This window comes from Pseudophryne corroboree, chromosome 2, assembly GCF_028390025.1.
Source record: "Pseudophryne corroboree isolate aPseCor3 chromosome 2, aPseCor3.hap2, whole genome shotgun sequence".
NCBI lineage: Eukaryota > Metazoa > Chordata > Amphibia > Anura > Myobatrachidae > Pseudophryne > Pseudophryne corroboree.
This window is the reverse complement of record NC_086445.1, coordinates 414,989,929-415,007,743: the sequence shown is the minus strand read 5'-3', so window position 1 is coordinate 415,007,743 and position 17,815 is coordinate 414,989,929. Positions and strand designations below refer to the sequence as shown.

Genomic DNA, 17,815 nt, shown 5'->3' with positions numbered 1-17,815 from the left:
AATATTTATGGTTTGCAGGTGTACAAAGCATGTTCCACAGACAAAGCGTGATGAAGAAGTTTGCAGGGTGAGGTGGTATCTTCACTAACTCTCCATATACTACCCACCTTCCATTCGGTGTTTACATGGACTCACTGTAGTTTTTCTCACTGGTCCCCCTGTGACCACAGCTTCCTTGGGCTATTCAGTGCTCTGTATTCAGTCCCAGTCTCTGACCATGGCTGCTATGCGCTGTGCAGCGCTATGTGTACAGTCCCACTCTGTGTAGCTGCAGCCTGCGGGGGAGGGAGTGCTATCAGCTGCAGCAGCCGTTTTCACTGTGGGCAATGGTGCAGGGGGGAGCAGCGGGCCCTGGAAGCATCTCGGCCCCCATAGCAGCTGCACCCTCGGCAGTTGCGCCACTGCTGATGCTGCATCCTCGGCTGCAGCAGCAGATAAGAGAAGCTGACAGGAGGCATCTGTTTACATAAAACACCTCCTGTGGCATTATTATATTATTGCATAGCTGCTGTGTACAAATACGCAGCGGCTATGTCAACTGTGTCCATATCCGAATCAGGCCCATAGTTAGGATGGAATTTAATTCCAGGCATAGCCAGATTAAGAGGGAGATGCAGGGGATACTGTGCCTGGGCCCTCCTCTGTTGGTTCCTCCTCTGTGATCTTTCCATTTATGGAGGGTGTTTAAAACTTCAAATTACTGTGTTTGCTTAGACAGCAGCAGCTATGTCAATTCTGTCATGTGGAAATATAAGTTGCCATAAAGTAGCTGTAGGTGTTCAATGATGCTTTAGCTGCTGTAAAGAACACATACAGTAAATCAGTATCTGTGCGCAAGGAACAATATATACCTAAATACTAGGCAAACAAAGGATAAAATAACAAACTAGTATAATTGATATACAGTAAAGAAAAAAACTACAATGTTTATATGAATGTAAAAATAATTGTGTGGTTTTGCACAAAAGTTAAAAATTGTTTCACAAAGAACTTTGCAGGTCCTGTTAGGGATTTTTTTTTACTACTTTTTTAATAAACTGATTTGTTCTTGGTTTTTACTTTCATTTTATGGAAAGTTTGCATGATTTTTTTTTCACTTTTAGGAAAATCACTAATCATTCTGTTGCCAGACAAATGTGTTATGTTATTGCTGTGAGTTCATGCTGTTCTTGGAAGCTGCTGAGCCTTTCAAACAGCATAAATAGCAACAATAATCTGTTACTTTATCCTACATTAATGGGATTCTGTTGCTTTTTTTATTGCGCTGCAAAGAAGGCTAAAGAATGAAGGCTAGTAGTGCCAGTCGTATTTCCTGGAAATGGACAAAATAATGGCTCCAGAGATCAGTTGTATGACATATCTGTAGACGGTTTTACAGTTTGATATAAACTTTAAATTATAGCACTTTCATGAACTTCATGATCAGTGGCACTGATCCAGTCATGGGAACTTATTGGTAAGATAACTTTGGCAGCAAGTCTATCGTTGTATATCTCCCAAATCTCTGCGCTGCTTGTAAAATATTTTCCACATGACTGTATTATTCGCCCTCTGCTTTAGAAGAAATTGCACAAAAACTGAAGCGGGAGTTAGGGGAACCCAGTTTCATTATCATATTGTCAAGTCACAATCGGAAATACTGTGAAGCTGGCTGTAATTGTAAGCTATATGTACCAGTGACGTGTGGTGGGGTGAGGCAGAGCCTTTCCTGTCATACTAACATTTGTGCCAAAGGTTTGACTATATAAAGTGTATGAAAAATACAAAGAATATGTTTGAAATATCTTCTTTGCATTTTTCTAATAATTTTTATAGCCAAAACTCTGGAGTAAAAAGTCTATGGCAGGTGAGGCACCCTATCTTTTCCACACATCTCTGATCAAAACTCACCAAATTTCCAGGAGTTTATATTGCTGCACCTGTGTATAATGTCCTGATGCACCCTTTGGCTCATATATTGCATGTAAATCTATCTCTGGTACTAGCCAGTGCCTCCTGAGCCATTTACCCCACTGCACATCCCTGATATGTACAATATGAAATAATTGATGATGATGGCTGTAATTGTAAGCTATATGTACAATATGAATTACGTGATGCTGGCTGTAATTGTAAGCTATATGTACAATATGAATTACGTGATGCTCGCTATAATTGTAAGCTATACTGTATGTACAATATGAAATACGTGATGCTGGCTGTAATTGCAAGCTATATGTACAATATGAAATACGTGATGCTGGCTGTAATTGTAAGCTATATGTACAATATGAATTACGTGATGCTCGCTATAATTGTAAGCTATACTGTATGTACAATATGAAATACGTGATGCTGGCTGTAATTGTAAGCTATATGTACAATATGAATTACGTGATGCTCGCTATAATTGTAAGCTATACTGTGTGTACAATATGAAATACGTGATGCTGGCTGTAATTGCAAGCTATATGTACAATATGAATTACGTGATGCTCGCTATAATTGTAAGCTATACTGTATGTACAATATGAATTACGTGATGCTCGCTATAATTGTAAGCTATATGTACAATATGAATTACGTGATGCTGGCTGTAATTGTAAGCTATATGTACAATATGAATTACGTGATGCTCGCTATAATTGTAAGCTATACTGTATGTACAATATGAAATACGTGATGCTGGCTGTAATTGCAAGCTATATGTACAATATGAAATACGTGATGCTGGCTGTAATTGTAAGCTATATGTACAATATGAATTACGTGATGCTCGCTATAATTGTAAGCTATACTGTATGTACAATATGAAATACGTGATGCTGGCTGTAATTGTAAGCTATATGTACAATATGAATTACGTGATGCTCGCTATAATTGTAAGCTATACTGTGTGTACAATATGAAATACGTGATGCTGGCTGTAATTGCAAGCTATATGTACAATATGAATTACGTGATGCTCGCTATAATTGTAAGCTATACTGTATGTACAATATGAAATACGTGATGCTGGCTGTAATTGCAAGCTATATGTACAATATGAAATACGTGATGCTGGCTGTAATTGTAAGCTATATGTACAATATGAAATACGTGATGCTGGCTGTAATTGTAAGCTATATGTACAATATGAAATACGTGATGCTGGCTGTAATTGTAAGCTATATGTAATGTAAGGAATTTGCCAAGAGTTTATTCAAATTAATCACTTGAAGAAGACATTACACAGACAAATATGAGAAAGATCAGTATGAGATAGAGGTTAAATTATGTGCATTATCTAAGCTAAACCTGAACCATGGGTTGATAAGTACAGATATAATTCAGAGTTAGGAAAAAGAGTTTAAGAACCCTTAAAAATGGCAATTGGAAATTAAGAATTCAGTCAAGGATGTGTTTTTGAATATACTGATGCTGCTTAGATTAAAAGGGATGCAGAAGCTAAAATGGTGACCTAAGCCAAAAATTGGCAATATTTTTGCAATATTGGCAATATTTTTTCTCATCTTTGGCAATGACATTTTCTCCAATACCAGTTTTTGTTCAGTGTTGAAATCTGAATTTTATAGCTGTTATCACAAACACCATCCATGTGGGTGTGTACTCTGCTCATGGGTTCAGATGGAAACACCACACTACAAGACCTATTCATTATGTTATTAAGGGCCCAATGGCCCCCAATAATTAAGTATCTAATGTGCTGTGAGCTCCAGTGAGGATATAGCTCATCCGAAGATCATCTGCCCCGTGAATCCTTTCACTGCTACTTTAGTTGCGTTGACTTAGCTCTGCTGAGTAGGATTTGACAGTGCTGCAACACATGCATGGGCTTGGGATCACGTATTGGTGACTTCTTGTGGATCCCTCGTCATAGATATGAGTCTCCTTCCCATATGGAAGGAACAAAATGCCGCAACAAACATAGATTTCCACAGTCAAACTCCAAAAATTTTCAAAGCTTCATGAATTTAGGTCCTCATACTAGTGTATGAGGGGGTGTGGATCATCAAATCGACAGTGTCTAGGTCAACAATGTTAAGGTCGACCACTATAGGTTGACAGTCACTAGGTCGACAGAGTTGGAAGGTCGACAGGGTTTCTAGGTCGACATGTGCTAGGTCGACAGGGCAAAAGGTCGACACGAGGTTGCTGTTTTTTGTCGTTTTCTTCGTAGAGTGACCGGGAACCCCAATTAGTGCACCGTGTCCCCTTGCATGGCTCGCTTCACTCGCCATGCTTCGGGCAAGGTGCCTCGCTCCACTACCGCTTTGCTCGGCACAGATTACCATTCCAATCGTAGTCAACGTGGATCGTTAAGTATGAAAAAGTAGAAAAAAATTTGAAAAACTCATGTTGATCTTTTGACCTGTCGACCTAGCACATGTCGACCTAGAAACCCTGTCAACCTTCCAACCCTGTCGACCTAGTGACTGTCGACCTATAGTGGTCGACCTAAACATTGTAGACCTAGACACTGTCGATCTTCAGACCGGATCCCGTATGAGGACAGCGGGCCTGTTTTTCTCTGCTTTTGTATAAAATAAGTGATTATGAATAGACCCCTAAGTGGTAGATTTACTGAGTAATGGTTTGTCAAAGTCACTGCTCATCATCGGATTTCACTAATAGTTTTGACACGGCAATACAAATACACACATGGACATTGTGATAACTGCTGTAACTACTTGTTTATCTTGATCCTGTCAAAGTTTGCAATGAAGTGTAGTCTCATAGATTAACTACCACAACTTTTGCAGTACCAGGATACAAATTCATTGCATGATCATGATTTCCATAAGCTAATTACTTCATTCATTAAAGCCAATTTATACTAAAAAACAGTAATTATATTTGTCCACTGTAACTACTTAGCATTGCAGAATGAAATACTAAAGTTATAAAATTTAGGAAAGCTGAAATTTGTGTTTCTGATCATGTAAACAAATTTCAAACTTGGAAAAAAGGGGAAAGATCAGTGACTCACATAGAATTGTTTATCTGCAGGACAATCTGGGAAATTCAATGTATAGTATTTAATATTTAAAAATGTATCCACTGCAATGTATTCATTTTTAAAGTAATATAATTGACATCTACATAACAATCAATATATTATTCATTTCTGTTACACACCACAGCTGTCTAAAAGCATGAATTGGAAAACTACTACTCAATAAAGGATTTTTACAGTCTTTGTGGCCAATTCAGATTGGATCGCAAATCGCAATTCAACTAGAATTATTGAGATCGCCTCGCGGACGAATGTACAGCCCCTGCCCTGCAGATGTGCCAGCACTTTCTGCAGGTGGGGTGCAGAAAATGCCATCACTTTTGCCTGTCAATCAGGCAGAGGCAGTCGTGGGGCGGGTCAGGGGGTGTGTCGGGGGGCGGCAATGCTCCATTTCCAGGGCGGAGATGGAGCGTTGAATGGGCAGAGGCAGCCAGAGGGAGGCAGTGCGGCGTGAACGGGGGATTGGCAGGGGCATGATCATGACGCTGAATGATGTTCCAAGCAGCCGCCACGATCGGGAACATGAGCTGCACCAGCAGGAGGCATCCCTAATTTCTATGATGAAGCAGAAATTGCGAGGCATTTACAATTTCTGCCTCATTCAGGGAAGGGGGGGGGAGGCGGTCAGCATGATGTGCCGCCTTGCCCTGCGATGGGTGGCCCTCAGCATGCAATCCAAAAGATTCCAAATTCTGCTTATTAGCAGTATTTGCAATTCTTACTAAATTATGCCCTTTATTAGTATTTTCAAACAGGCAACTAACTCCCTGGCAGTTATAAAATATACATATATACATAATATGTATAAATAATATGTGTGTGTGTGTGTGTGTGTGTGTGTGTGTGTGTGTATTAGTGTTTCCAACATTCCATAAACCACCCATAAAGACCAATCGGGCGGCATTTAAATCAAGACACAGATAAACAATAGGTAAGATAAACCAAAAGGGGCACAACTAAAAAGTATAGGAAAATGGAACTTGCCTATCTATAAGTATATACTAGTATATTGGACCGAGTCTCTTCCCCCCCCAATCTATCTTTTACAACCCCACTCTGTCAGGTCCTGCTCCCTCTCTGATATTTTGACCCTCTACCCTTCCCCTTTCCCATACTTACATTGTTCCCATCGCCACAGTGGGAGCCATTGGAGCGCACACCCATGCTTCCACTACTCACTTATTGAGGAGACAGGACAGGACTTCTACAGTAATCTTATAGATATGTACACTGTACATATGTTGTACACAATCATTGTTTTATTTTACCGGTAGGTGACATCCCTAATTTTTGCAATGAAGCAGCTTTATCAAAGGCAGAGTGATAAATGACAAAGGTGTGAGAGCACCGAAACAGGCGTTCAGGGTAATGAATATGGAGGAATGTCCCCCATGCTGTTATGGATGTAAAACCACATGCATGTAATGTCTCTCTCACTCACTCTCCTTCTCTCTGTATCTCTCACCTATCCCTCCCTCTCTCTTGCACCAACCTATCCCTCCCTCTCATTGTCTCACCCTCTTTCTCTCCCTGACATGACCGCTCTCTCTCACTCTCTCCCTGGCATGCTCTCTCTCACTTCCCCTGATACCCTCGTTCTCTCTACCGCTTACTCCCCCCTCCCTCTCTCTGTCTCTCATTTTTCTCTCTCTCTCTCCATCTCTCTTGCTCCCTCCCTCCCTGACACCTTCTCTTTCTCTTCTGCTTGCTACCCCGCACTCTCTCTCTCTTGCTCCTCCTCTCTCTTTCCCTCTCTTTGTCTCTTCCTCTTTCTCTCCCAAACATGATTTCTCTCTCCCATGCTCTCTCCCTTCCTCTCACTGTCTCTCTTCTCAATCCCTCCCTGATGCACTTTGTCTTGCTCCTCTCTCTTTCTGTCTGACACCCTCTGTCTCTCTCTCACTCACTCCCCTTGCTCTCTCCCTCTCTTGCTTCCCCTCTTTTTCTCCCTCTTTTTATCTACACCTCTCTTTTTCTCTCTCTCTCTCTCTGGCACCCTCAATATCTCTCTCTCCTCTTTCTCATCCCTCTATCTCTCTTTCCATCACCCTCTGTGTCTGTCTCTCCTCTCTTTCCATCTCTTTCTCTCTGACACCCTCCCTCTCCCTTCTCTTTCTTTTATTCCTTCTCTTCCCCTGTCACCCACTCTCCCTCTCTCTCACCCTAATATGCTCTCTCTTCCTCCTCCTGATCCCCTCTCTCTCTTCTTGACACTCTCTCTCTCTTTTTCTTCTTACCTTTCTCGTTCCCCTCTCTCTCTCTCTTTTTCTTCTTACCTTTCTCGTTCCCCTCTCACTCTCACCATCTCTCCCTGAGACCCTTTCTCTCTCTTGGACACACTCTCACTTTATCAAGTTCTTCTCTTTTTCTCCCTGATACCATCTCTCTCTCCCATTCTCCCCTTTCCCTCCCTCTCTCTATCTCCCTGACACCCTCTTTGTCTCTCTCTCTCCTGCTCCTCTCAGGTGCAAAGTAGTGACAGCTGTGGGCTGCAGTCAATTTTATTGGTGGAACCCCCACATCTTTGTTGCCCTGGGGCCCCCATTAGCCTTAACCTGACCCTGGTCGGACTGCTAACAGGTGTATATGGGAAATCTTTAGTGGGCCCCACTACCTGAGGGGTTCACCCTCTCATTTAGGTGCCAGTAACTTGGTAGGCCAGGATCATTGATGAACTTGGGTGCTTGGCTTGTTTCTATTGAAGCTATCCTGATCCTCACACACTCCTGTGACATCCTTTACAAATTTTCTTTTCATGTCCCCTCTAATGGTTTGCCAAGTTTGTTTGTAGTAGTTGGCCACACCCCAGTGTTGGCTGGCCATGTTCCTTAAGCTTGGGTCTCTACCAATGCATTCCATGTTGGGACCCTTCATGCCCCAGTCCAACACTGCCTTAGACATTGCCTTGTTATAAATTGCTTGCATAAAGAAAGAAAGAAAGTTCACTATATGTATGTTTTGGCTTGATCCTGACGATGGCTTTCTATTTGTTCTGACTGGGATGTTCACACATATGAGTAATTGTGTGCCACTGTGTACATAAAAGATTTTGACTTCCACTTAGTCTAAAACCTCCAATACCAGTGACAGGAAGCAAACCTCCAAACCATAGAGGCAGTGGTGTAAGCTCATCCCAGTAATACGGCTGACATTAATTCTCCTCTAGGCCAACTTTTTTCTGTCTGGGCATTTAGAAACTTGACTGCATGGCCTGCAAACTGCAAATTTATGAATCCTGCTTCACTAGTTTTGGGTGCAGCATTGCACAGTGCTTAGCTACAGTTTATAATCTGGCATTCCTTACCTGCTAGTAAAGGTTATTACACTCCATTAACATTGCTCATGACAACATTGTTTTTGATGGTGATATATCACATAGCTTCTTACTCTGAGCTTCTTAGCATGCACTGGGAATAATACATACAATAGGCAGTGAAGCTCCTTTTGGACTTTCACATCTCTCTGAAGAGCAGAACAGGGGCCTCCATAGCAACGAGTATTGCTAGGCCACTGCTAAGTTGGATTTCTCATTATGTTTTCTCTATTTGATTTGGCTACAATTACTTACATCTGTTATGATATGTCTGTAGTTCAGACCTCCTGTAATCGGCCCATCAGCATGATCAGTTTCTCTGAAGCTGCATCTGAGAGTGGTTCACAATAAGTATATCTGATTTTGAATTGTTTTTATTGGTGGTAAATTAAAATAATTGATGTGCGTTAAGTGTCTTTCATTTAGCATAAATATTATCATTCAGGAAATCCATTTACTACTGTAGGTCAGGTAGTGGATTTCCTTGATTTAAGGATGCCCAGGAACAATTATTTATTTCCAACACCTCTCTAGCAAATAATTGCATTCAAACTAGAAACAGATCATTTACCAAACTTGCACAATTCGTTTTAAATATCTCAAAGTTCATCACTGAAAAGTAATTTAGGGTGAGGACCAATTATCACTTTGTTGGGCATGAGAAATCTTTTAACATGACCGACTGCTGTGCATATTGGTGCTCAGATCTGATAGTTGATATACTCATCATCAGATAGGGAAACCAGAGGATCTGTCCTCCGACTTCTCTCGTCAGTATCAGTGATGTCATTACTTGAGAGCGCCCACACCTACGGAACATGTCAGACTCAGAACATGCCATTCTCATTTACGATACACATTATTGTTTATATAGTGCCATCATTTTTATAGAGCGCTGTACAGAAAATATTTGTCATTCACTTCAGTTGCTGTCCCATTAGAGCTTAAGCCTAAATTACCTTGTATACACACAATTATGTCAGAATCCAATATGCCTACTAGTACTGTATGTTTTTGAAGTGTGTAAAGAAACTGGATCACTGGGACAAAATCCTCACAACCATCAGGGGTACTCCACAGAGATGACCTCAATGCTATGATACAGTGATGCTAGGCACTGTGGCACCATGCTTCCCCATATTATCAAAAGAAGCAAGTTCCATATGAATACATTTATTTCTGTGTAACCATTGTGTACAGCATGCGTTTGACATAAAATGTTTTCAGACTGTTTCATTAATGGGTTTTACTATCTATTTTAGAACTGTTTAATATTTTTGCATCAATTTATGAAACAGGATGAAGTTGCCCGCCTGTCAGCTCTGAAGCCTGACATTGGATCCTTGCAAGTTCAGGGACAACAATTGAAAGAAAAGGAGCAGAGGCCAATTTTTCTGGATGCAGATGTAGCAGCTTTTCTCAACCACTATAATCAAGTTCTTTCCAACTTGCAATCTAGAGAAAAACAGCTTCAAAACAGTAAGTGCTAACAGCAAAACATACAACACCAAAATAGCCAAACAATGTTGTGATGTAACCTAATTGACTGTGCTGCCAGGAGCTTGGGACTTTCTATACCATGGCTCACTTTTATAATGAAACTAACCATGTAGTGTGATTTTATGCAGGTGTACAGTGACATTATTTTATTGTGTGGTTCTATATTGTGTTTCTACAAATTACTATAGTAATTCAAGAAAGAACTTGATTCAATTTACAATTGGAATTTAGACTTAGTGTTTGGTTAGTTCTTTACAAATCTGAATAAAATATGTTTAGCACTCAAAAAAGGCAGTCTGTGACCCTTTTTATTATTATCAAAGAGTAATGTCAGTCAGCAGTGTGGCTGCTTCTTAGGATAGTATATGTGCATGTAGTGCGGTTCTGTTTCCCTGGCCCCTCACCCCCTAGGTTGCATGTGTACTTTGACAAAAGCCAGGCTGGTATGTATAGAATTCTCCTCAGTTTCCCCCAGCTCTGCTGCAGACCTACCTGCCCCCCCCCCCCCCACCCCCTCTTCTTCCCTGGCTCTGCCCCTTCTCTGCTGCTCTGACTATAATTCTGCCCTATTCTGGCTGAACAAATATATTGTTTGTGTAGTCAACAGTTAAAACTATCCATGTTGTCCATATGTTTTTATACATGACTGTGTTGCCAAACGACTGGTTGATTAGTCATTTGCATTGACACACAGATGTATAAGTATACCTATTATAGTTAATGTGTGTGTTTGGTAATGTACATATACAGTACATAAAGCCTGACGTCAGTCATGCCAATGACTGAAATGTTGCAAAACTACAGGGATGAGTCTGTGATCACTTATTAAAGAGCCGCAAGTGCCGCATCTTCACATTTGTATATATATATATATATATATATATATATATATATGTGTGTGTGTGTGTATGTATATATATATATATATATATATATATATATACCAATAAACGTATAATCCCTTGCAATGGGTTCGAAATGTTGGTTAAATTAACTTTGCATAAGAATAAAACACTTAATTTACATATTGGCTGTGGATTTGGACTAAAAATCCGGTGAGTGCCTTTCTTTCCTTAATTCAAGGGATTATACTTTTTTTGTATATTGGGTCAGCCACACTACGTATGGAGAAACCTTATGAGGCACTCCAGTGGTTATATATGGTTGGGTAACAGTGCTGGACCCCCGGATTGTGTGTGTGTGTATATACATATATATATATATATATATATACACACACACAGATGAGATGTATGTGTGTCTACAGTATGTATGCGTGTGTATATCCTACAATCCTGCAATTCCATATAATTTCTGAGTTAGCCTACATGAGTAGACCTAGTTGCACCCCTTAAATCACAAGTAGAGATGTGTTGGCTTTGCCTGTATTTGCATACTCTTAGCTTCCAAGCATGCGCAGTATGAGAACATGCAAGGTACTCACCACAAATGCTCTTACGTTCAGTTCTGCATAAGTTCCATAATGTCTGTCTATTCCTGGCAAAGATAAAGGTCACTCAACCTTATAGTCCTACTTAAATATCTAAGTGAAATATCTCATTGATAAAAGCAAATTGCCATATTTTGGTTTTAGTGTTTGTTTCTTGTCAGTCAAATAATCAGTACATTTTTGCTTTTTAAAATAAATACATTCTGTGTGCAGACATTTTTTATAGAAATAAAATCCCCTTGTCTGCTCTATCAGGCCTTCTATCAAACTAATGGGCCTTCTCTTCATAACCCATTGGGAAAATAATAGAAATTGGATCATTTACCATCATCCTTTTTCCTGATTCACTTGTAAAATTCCAGTGTCCATCCTGCCAATTCAACTAATTTTATGTACCATGACTAACTGCATTTATTCTGTGGTGTGGGTGCTTTGTAGCATAACATTTGCTCTAAACTCAGTACTACTGGGATGGGCAGTAAAGAATATCAGCAATAATATAGTGCAATACTGTACTAAACCATTGTGAACTCTGCAGTCTTTATTGGCCTCTATGGCTTTATTCAGCTTAAAACACTTTTGTAATAAAACTTCCTCTTGCTACCCAACATTCTCTTTGGAGACATTCTGACTGCTTGCATGCTTAGCAAAGGCTAGTGTTTCATGATTTCTACATATGTACAGTCACATCAAACAGAAGGTTGGTGTCGAGGAAGGTTTGAAACAGAAGCATTTTTCTACTGATTGAAAATTTTGCACAAAATAAAAAAGCTACTCATTTTAAAATTCTAATGAAATATTTTGATAGACATGTATGCTATATTATCATTGAATGTGAGAAAGGTGCTTTAAATATAAGTCTAGAAGCCATGGCACACAGAGGCTAAAATAATACTGCATATTAAAACAGTATAATATACTGTACAGTAGGTATTAATAGAGTTTCACAATGGCCCTAATTACTTCTCCCATCACCCCTATAGTTTCTGTTGTAATTTTCTTACATACTGTGCTAAATATACTACCATTAGCCATTATGGTGTGACACATTTATTTTTGAATATTTTTTTTTCAAGTAATATTTTTTTAAACACCAGTCTAATACTGTATATTTCTACTGATGGTAATAGTTTTTAACTGTTAGGAATGATATATGCAAATTTTTGCTATGATTTATATTTTTGAAGATTCTATTTACCCTTTCCTTTGATATTTTTTTATTTAGTACAGCAGTATACTTGATTTCAAATAATGGTATATGCCAAGCTAGAAATTCAAAACACATCAAATATTTTCATTCCCACAGCATGCTGATATTTTGTCACAGGACAAATGTAGAAGTATTGAATGTATTATGCAGAGCTATGCAAATCATTTAACAATTTTGTCAGTCTAACAATATACTGTATTATATTTCTCTCTAAACTGTACAGTTCAATTGAGACTGCTGGGTTTTTTGTGTTTGATTTATATTCTTTGTGTAAGATTTAACAAGCTAATTTTAATGCATCTAATTTCTTAGACTTTATCTACAGATATATTACTGTGTTTTTATATTATTGATTATAGCTCATGATTTTAGAAAGAAGTATTCATCAGTTGGATATTTTGGACCATTTTAATTATAATCTTCTAAAGACATTTATAATAGGGTTTGTTTCCCAGCTATAAGATGAGCCTCAAGTAAAGTTAGTAGGCATAATGTGCTTTCAGAGTTTCTAAAACTAACCATTACATTCCAGGAATAAAGAATATCCATGCTTATGAACAGGTGTCTTAATTAGTACCGAAGTCAGTTTCATTATAACATCTGTGCACAAGCATGGATATCCTTAAAAAGTGGACTGTAATGGAGTTTGGGAAAATCTGGGTTAAATAATAGATCATCCTAAAAAATCTAAATATCCTTTATCCAAACTTGCATTGCCAATTTCTTATTTTTATTGTACAGTAAGATACAATCTATACTTATTTAAATCCTTAAAAATGCATTGTGCATTAATCAAAGACAAAGGTGTAGTAGCCAATAGTCCTCTTTTTGGCCTCCACATAGAACATGTTACATTTTTATCCCACAATATAATATTTGTTTTTTCATTGCAATTACATATTTTCTTAGTATTTTTTTTAACTCAGATTACAGTTGTTGTTTTAAATTGGCCATACACCTAAAAATGTATCTTCCAATCTGGCTGGTTGGTATGAAAATCTGTTAATGCATGAGAGCAAATGACAATTGACCATTTGCTCCCAAACACTGAAAAATAGACAAAAATGGTCTATCAGACAAATTGGTTGAATCCATTGGATTTAATCAATTTGAATGATGTTTTTTCCCAATTTTCTGGCATTTCGAAGCAAATGGTCAATTGTCATTTGCTCCTATACATTACCAGATTTTTGTTCCAACTAGCCAGATTGGACAATAAATCTTTAGGTGTATGGCCAGCTTTACTATTACTACATGAACACCTGTCTACAGAAATAATTTGTGCAGGGTAGTTATTTTTCATTACGTCCATTTCATCTTTACGGCAATTTACACATTTTCTTTAAAAAAAACTGAACTTGAATGTTCTTTTATATCTGTCTTTTAGCAATCAAAGCCAGTCTGTAGATTGATGCTGTGTTTTTTTATTATTGAAAGTTCCATGCAGGAAAAAAAAATCTTATTAATGTTTCATATACAACATTTTTTTCTAATGCTTTAAAGATGATTTGGCTTCAAAATGTGGACACATAATTCTTAATGAAAAGCACATTTATGGAAAAGGGGGTATTGATATGCAGAAACTCTACCAAGTCATCTTTCCACTTTGTAGGATGAAAACAAAAGCCATAATTTAACATTGCTCATAAGTGTGATGACTCAATTTAATTATTGTTAATGCTACAATTTTGTGATTATTTAATTGATAATTATCTTTTATTCTACTCTTTTATTTGTACTATGCTTTTATATTTATACATTTATATGTTAATATGGGCTTTTGCAAGGGGGAACATTTTTCCCTTAAGATATTGTTTGATTTTGTGCTTTATTGAAATAATTTCAATTAACGTGAAAAACATGGTCTTTAATGAATTCATGTTTACTAGCCCAGAATACTGAACAAATAATTTCATGGGTATTTCTCCTTCTTAAGGTGAACAGTAGTAGTATGCTCCTTCCATCAGTAAACTAAGTTTCTTGGGTATGAATTACTGACTGGTACCTTTGTACAGCTTTTTAACTGTTTAAGTATTTCTATTACGGGAGAATAACTGCAAGATATCACACTTATTTATCACATTTTAGAAAAGACTACATTTACGTAAAAGCAAAATTGTAAATCATTGTGGTTATATATTTCCAGCATCAGTAAATCCTAAAATTTAAAAAAAACATATATTGAAGCAGTTTTAAAATCTGCTGGTTTGTAACAGGATTCAGTGGAACCCAGTTGTTTGATCTCCTTTTTTTTAACCCTTTATTTATTGAGGATGCAATAGTATGTACAGTATATAATGGCATGTACACATACTGTAAGTGTTAAAAACTTAGGAATACTGTAGCTTGTACTTTGTCCTTTTTGTAGCACAGTTTTTAAGAGTATTTTCAAAGCTTTGCTGCAGCAGTGTTTTATATATTCTTAATGAGTGCTCCCATAGAACTCCACTACAGCACACCAAGTGGTAGCACTTGTGAATGCTGTAGGCACCACTGAAATAGACACAAAATGTGACTTTATTGTCACTAGGAGTTGATTCAAAGTTGGGGGATAAGCAAACAAATGGAGTAACTTTGCACCTGGGCAAACCAGAATACTATGCAAGGTTTACAGTGTAGCCAACAAATGCTGGACAGCTTTATTTTTACACTGAAATGTACAATTAAGTTAGGATATGCCCCTCCCAAGTCTAAATCTCCTTGCACATTTTAGATCTGCCACACCTGCAGTGTAGCATGGTTTTATCAAGTTGCGACATTCCTCCTTTCTTTGCTGGCACCCAACTCTAAATCACATCCTATGTATCTGTATAAGCCCAATGGCTTTTTGACTAATAATACTAAAGCTTGTTCACTAGGTTTCTTGAATCCAAGCTTAACACATAATAAGAACAACCTTGTGTACAAACCCTGATATTCAAATTTTGATTTTGAATGATACAATTGCACATTCCATATGATCCTCATTTCTAGGTGTGTTTTTTTTGTGCTCAAATGTTATTGCCTTCATAGAGTACATTCAAGCAAGTTATTGTATGTGACACAAATTATATAACTGTGTGCCAAATCTAGACATATTTGATTCAATGGAGTTTCCACATCTTTTAATGCCACTGTATTTTAATCTAATGAATAACTATCATTAGAATGTGTTATGCTTTCTGTTAATAAATCAGTAATGCGATGTAACTCTGTTATGTACAACTCACACAAGTGAATTTTGTTTGATACGCAATCCTTAAATATTGAATAAATAAATATAAATGTATACTTTTTCTATTATTAGTATTATTATTACTACTACTACTACTACTACTACTACTACTACTACTACTACTACTACTACATTAGTCCTGTCTTAGGACAAGTAAGCTGTTATATGAATATCTCTGATTTAAATACATAATATTAATAATAAGAAAACAAAACTACATTAATTATTTTCATCAGTTTTAGACAGTTTACCTCCAACACAGTACAAGGAGAAAATGAGCACTATCCTTCTGTGGATCCAGCAGTCTGAAACCAAACTTGCTATACCTCAGGTCACTGTTACTGAATGTGAAATCATGGAACACAGACTCAGGGAGCTAAAGGTATGTATAGCTTGATAATATATCAACAGTGCAAAGTTATGTCTCTCTGTTAAGTTAAATATTTATTTCATTTTCAACAGGGCAAAAAATATTTTTAGATTTTATGAGAGAAAATAACATACTGTATATTATTAATTTTTGCCTACTATAGGCCATAAATCTTATAACCAGAAATCCCTACTCAGGAGTTTTTGGTCATGGTAAAATACATTGGATAATTAACAACTATCTGCTTAAGCATAATTTTTAAACTGAAGGTGCGTAGTTAGGAGAATGGTATAGTTAATTAACCTGGCAATACTGTTTTTAGATGCTAATGGCCCCCAAACATCATCAACATAATGACACTATTTTCCAATCCCCTGATGGTCGGCTCTGAAAATTGGGAATAATAAACATGTTTAAAAATCCTGATTCCCAGATCCCGACCAGAAACATTTGGTATCGGTAGATCAGGCATTTTTAACATGCTTAATTTCCCCGATTCCCAGACTGATTGCCAATCATTGGTGGCTGTCGTTGGTGGATTTCAGCCGATCAATGGTTCCTGCCAGGTTGGGAAATCGGCACATAGATGTATGTGTCCATGACTTAAGTTCTTTCAGTGTATGTGTATATATATATATATATATACATACACTCTGTATATACATATACAGTATATGCACTAGGACTGTCAGTTTGTAGAGCACTGCCTTCTGGGTATTCAGTTATCTCATTTATAATCTCTGTCATAATGTGAATACCCAGTACAGGAGGTATTAATTGGTAAAGTCCACCATACAAGTAGCATACCCAGAAGAATTCAATGCTCAAAAAGTATTTTTTGACTATTTATTCCTAGAAACTTGCTTAGAGTTCTTCTTAAGCCTTTTCACTGTTTTATTGAGGGTGTATATGTGCAACTGACATAATTATAGTTTAGACACAATATATACTAACATTGAAGTTACTTTAGAAGACCTGGTTTCCAGTAATCACACTACTGCATGTGAGCAAACAAAGGGGTTAATATATTTTAGTGAAGTACACAGGCATACCACAGAGGCCTGTTTCCTGGAACATGCCTGGTTTGTTTATTAAGAAGAGCAGAATAATGTGCCCCTTATATTGCATAGTTAAGGGCCTCATAGGTCTGAAAAGCTTAGGTAAAATTCATTTGGATAGACAATATTACAGTATGTGGTGCCAACTCCCAGTTCCTTATATAATCCTACTGAGAACAATAATGGATCAGTGCAATATTTTCCATTATCCATGTATGAGATTAGCTCTGTATACATTTGTAACCACTGGCACTATCCAGATAATGTTTCAACTAAATAAATAAATATAATGTAGTCATGTTGTTTAATGACACTAATGTTATACCTTTGTTAGTGGTGGTATAATTGGTGTTTAATTGGGAGTGCAAGATATTTTTTTAGGGGGGTTTACTCATGTTTACATATAGCAGATGGTTGTGTTTTGTTAACCCTTTCACACCACTTGTAAATCATGCCCAGGTGGGTCTTGTCATGAAAGCGTCACATTAGCTACATTAATTTACTAATACAAATCAAATATATGACAAGAAGATTTAACATTTATTTTGGTATTTTTATTATTTATTTTATGACAGCTTAGCATGATCAGAGGTGTAATGTACATTATATTTGTTGCTTAGCTATGTAAATCATGGAGCAATGCATTTAAACATGAATTATTTACATTTCTAAACTGATTACAAGACAAGTTTGGTGTTTTGAAG

The 17,815-nt window shown here is 37.4% G+C and overlaps 1 protein-coding gene across 12 annotated transcripts in view; it reads left to right on the top strand.

Moving 5' to 3' along the window:
• The window catches only part of DMD (dystrophin), a 3,641,189-nt gene that overhangs the window by 1,440,735 nt on the left and 2,182,639 nt on the right, over positions 1–17,815 (top strand). For all 12 annotated transcript variants that reach the window (XR_010221499.1, XM_063953479.1, XM_063953476.1 and 9 more), the window contains 2 exons: positions 9,608–9,788; positions 15,920–16,065. Coding sequence is in view for 11 of the 12 variants with exons in the window: in XM_063953479.1 (XP_063809549.1) it covers positions 9,608–9,788; positions 15,920–16,065 (327 nt within the window). In the remaining variant the exon portion in view is untranslated. The remainder of the gene's footprint in view (positions 1–9,607; positions 9,789–15,919; positions 16,066–17,815) is intronic.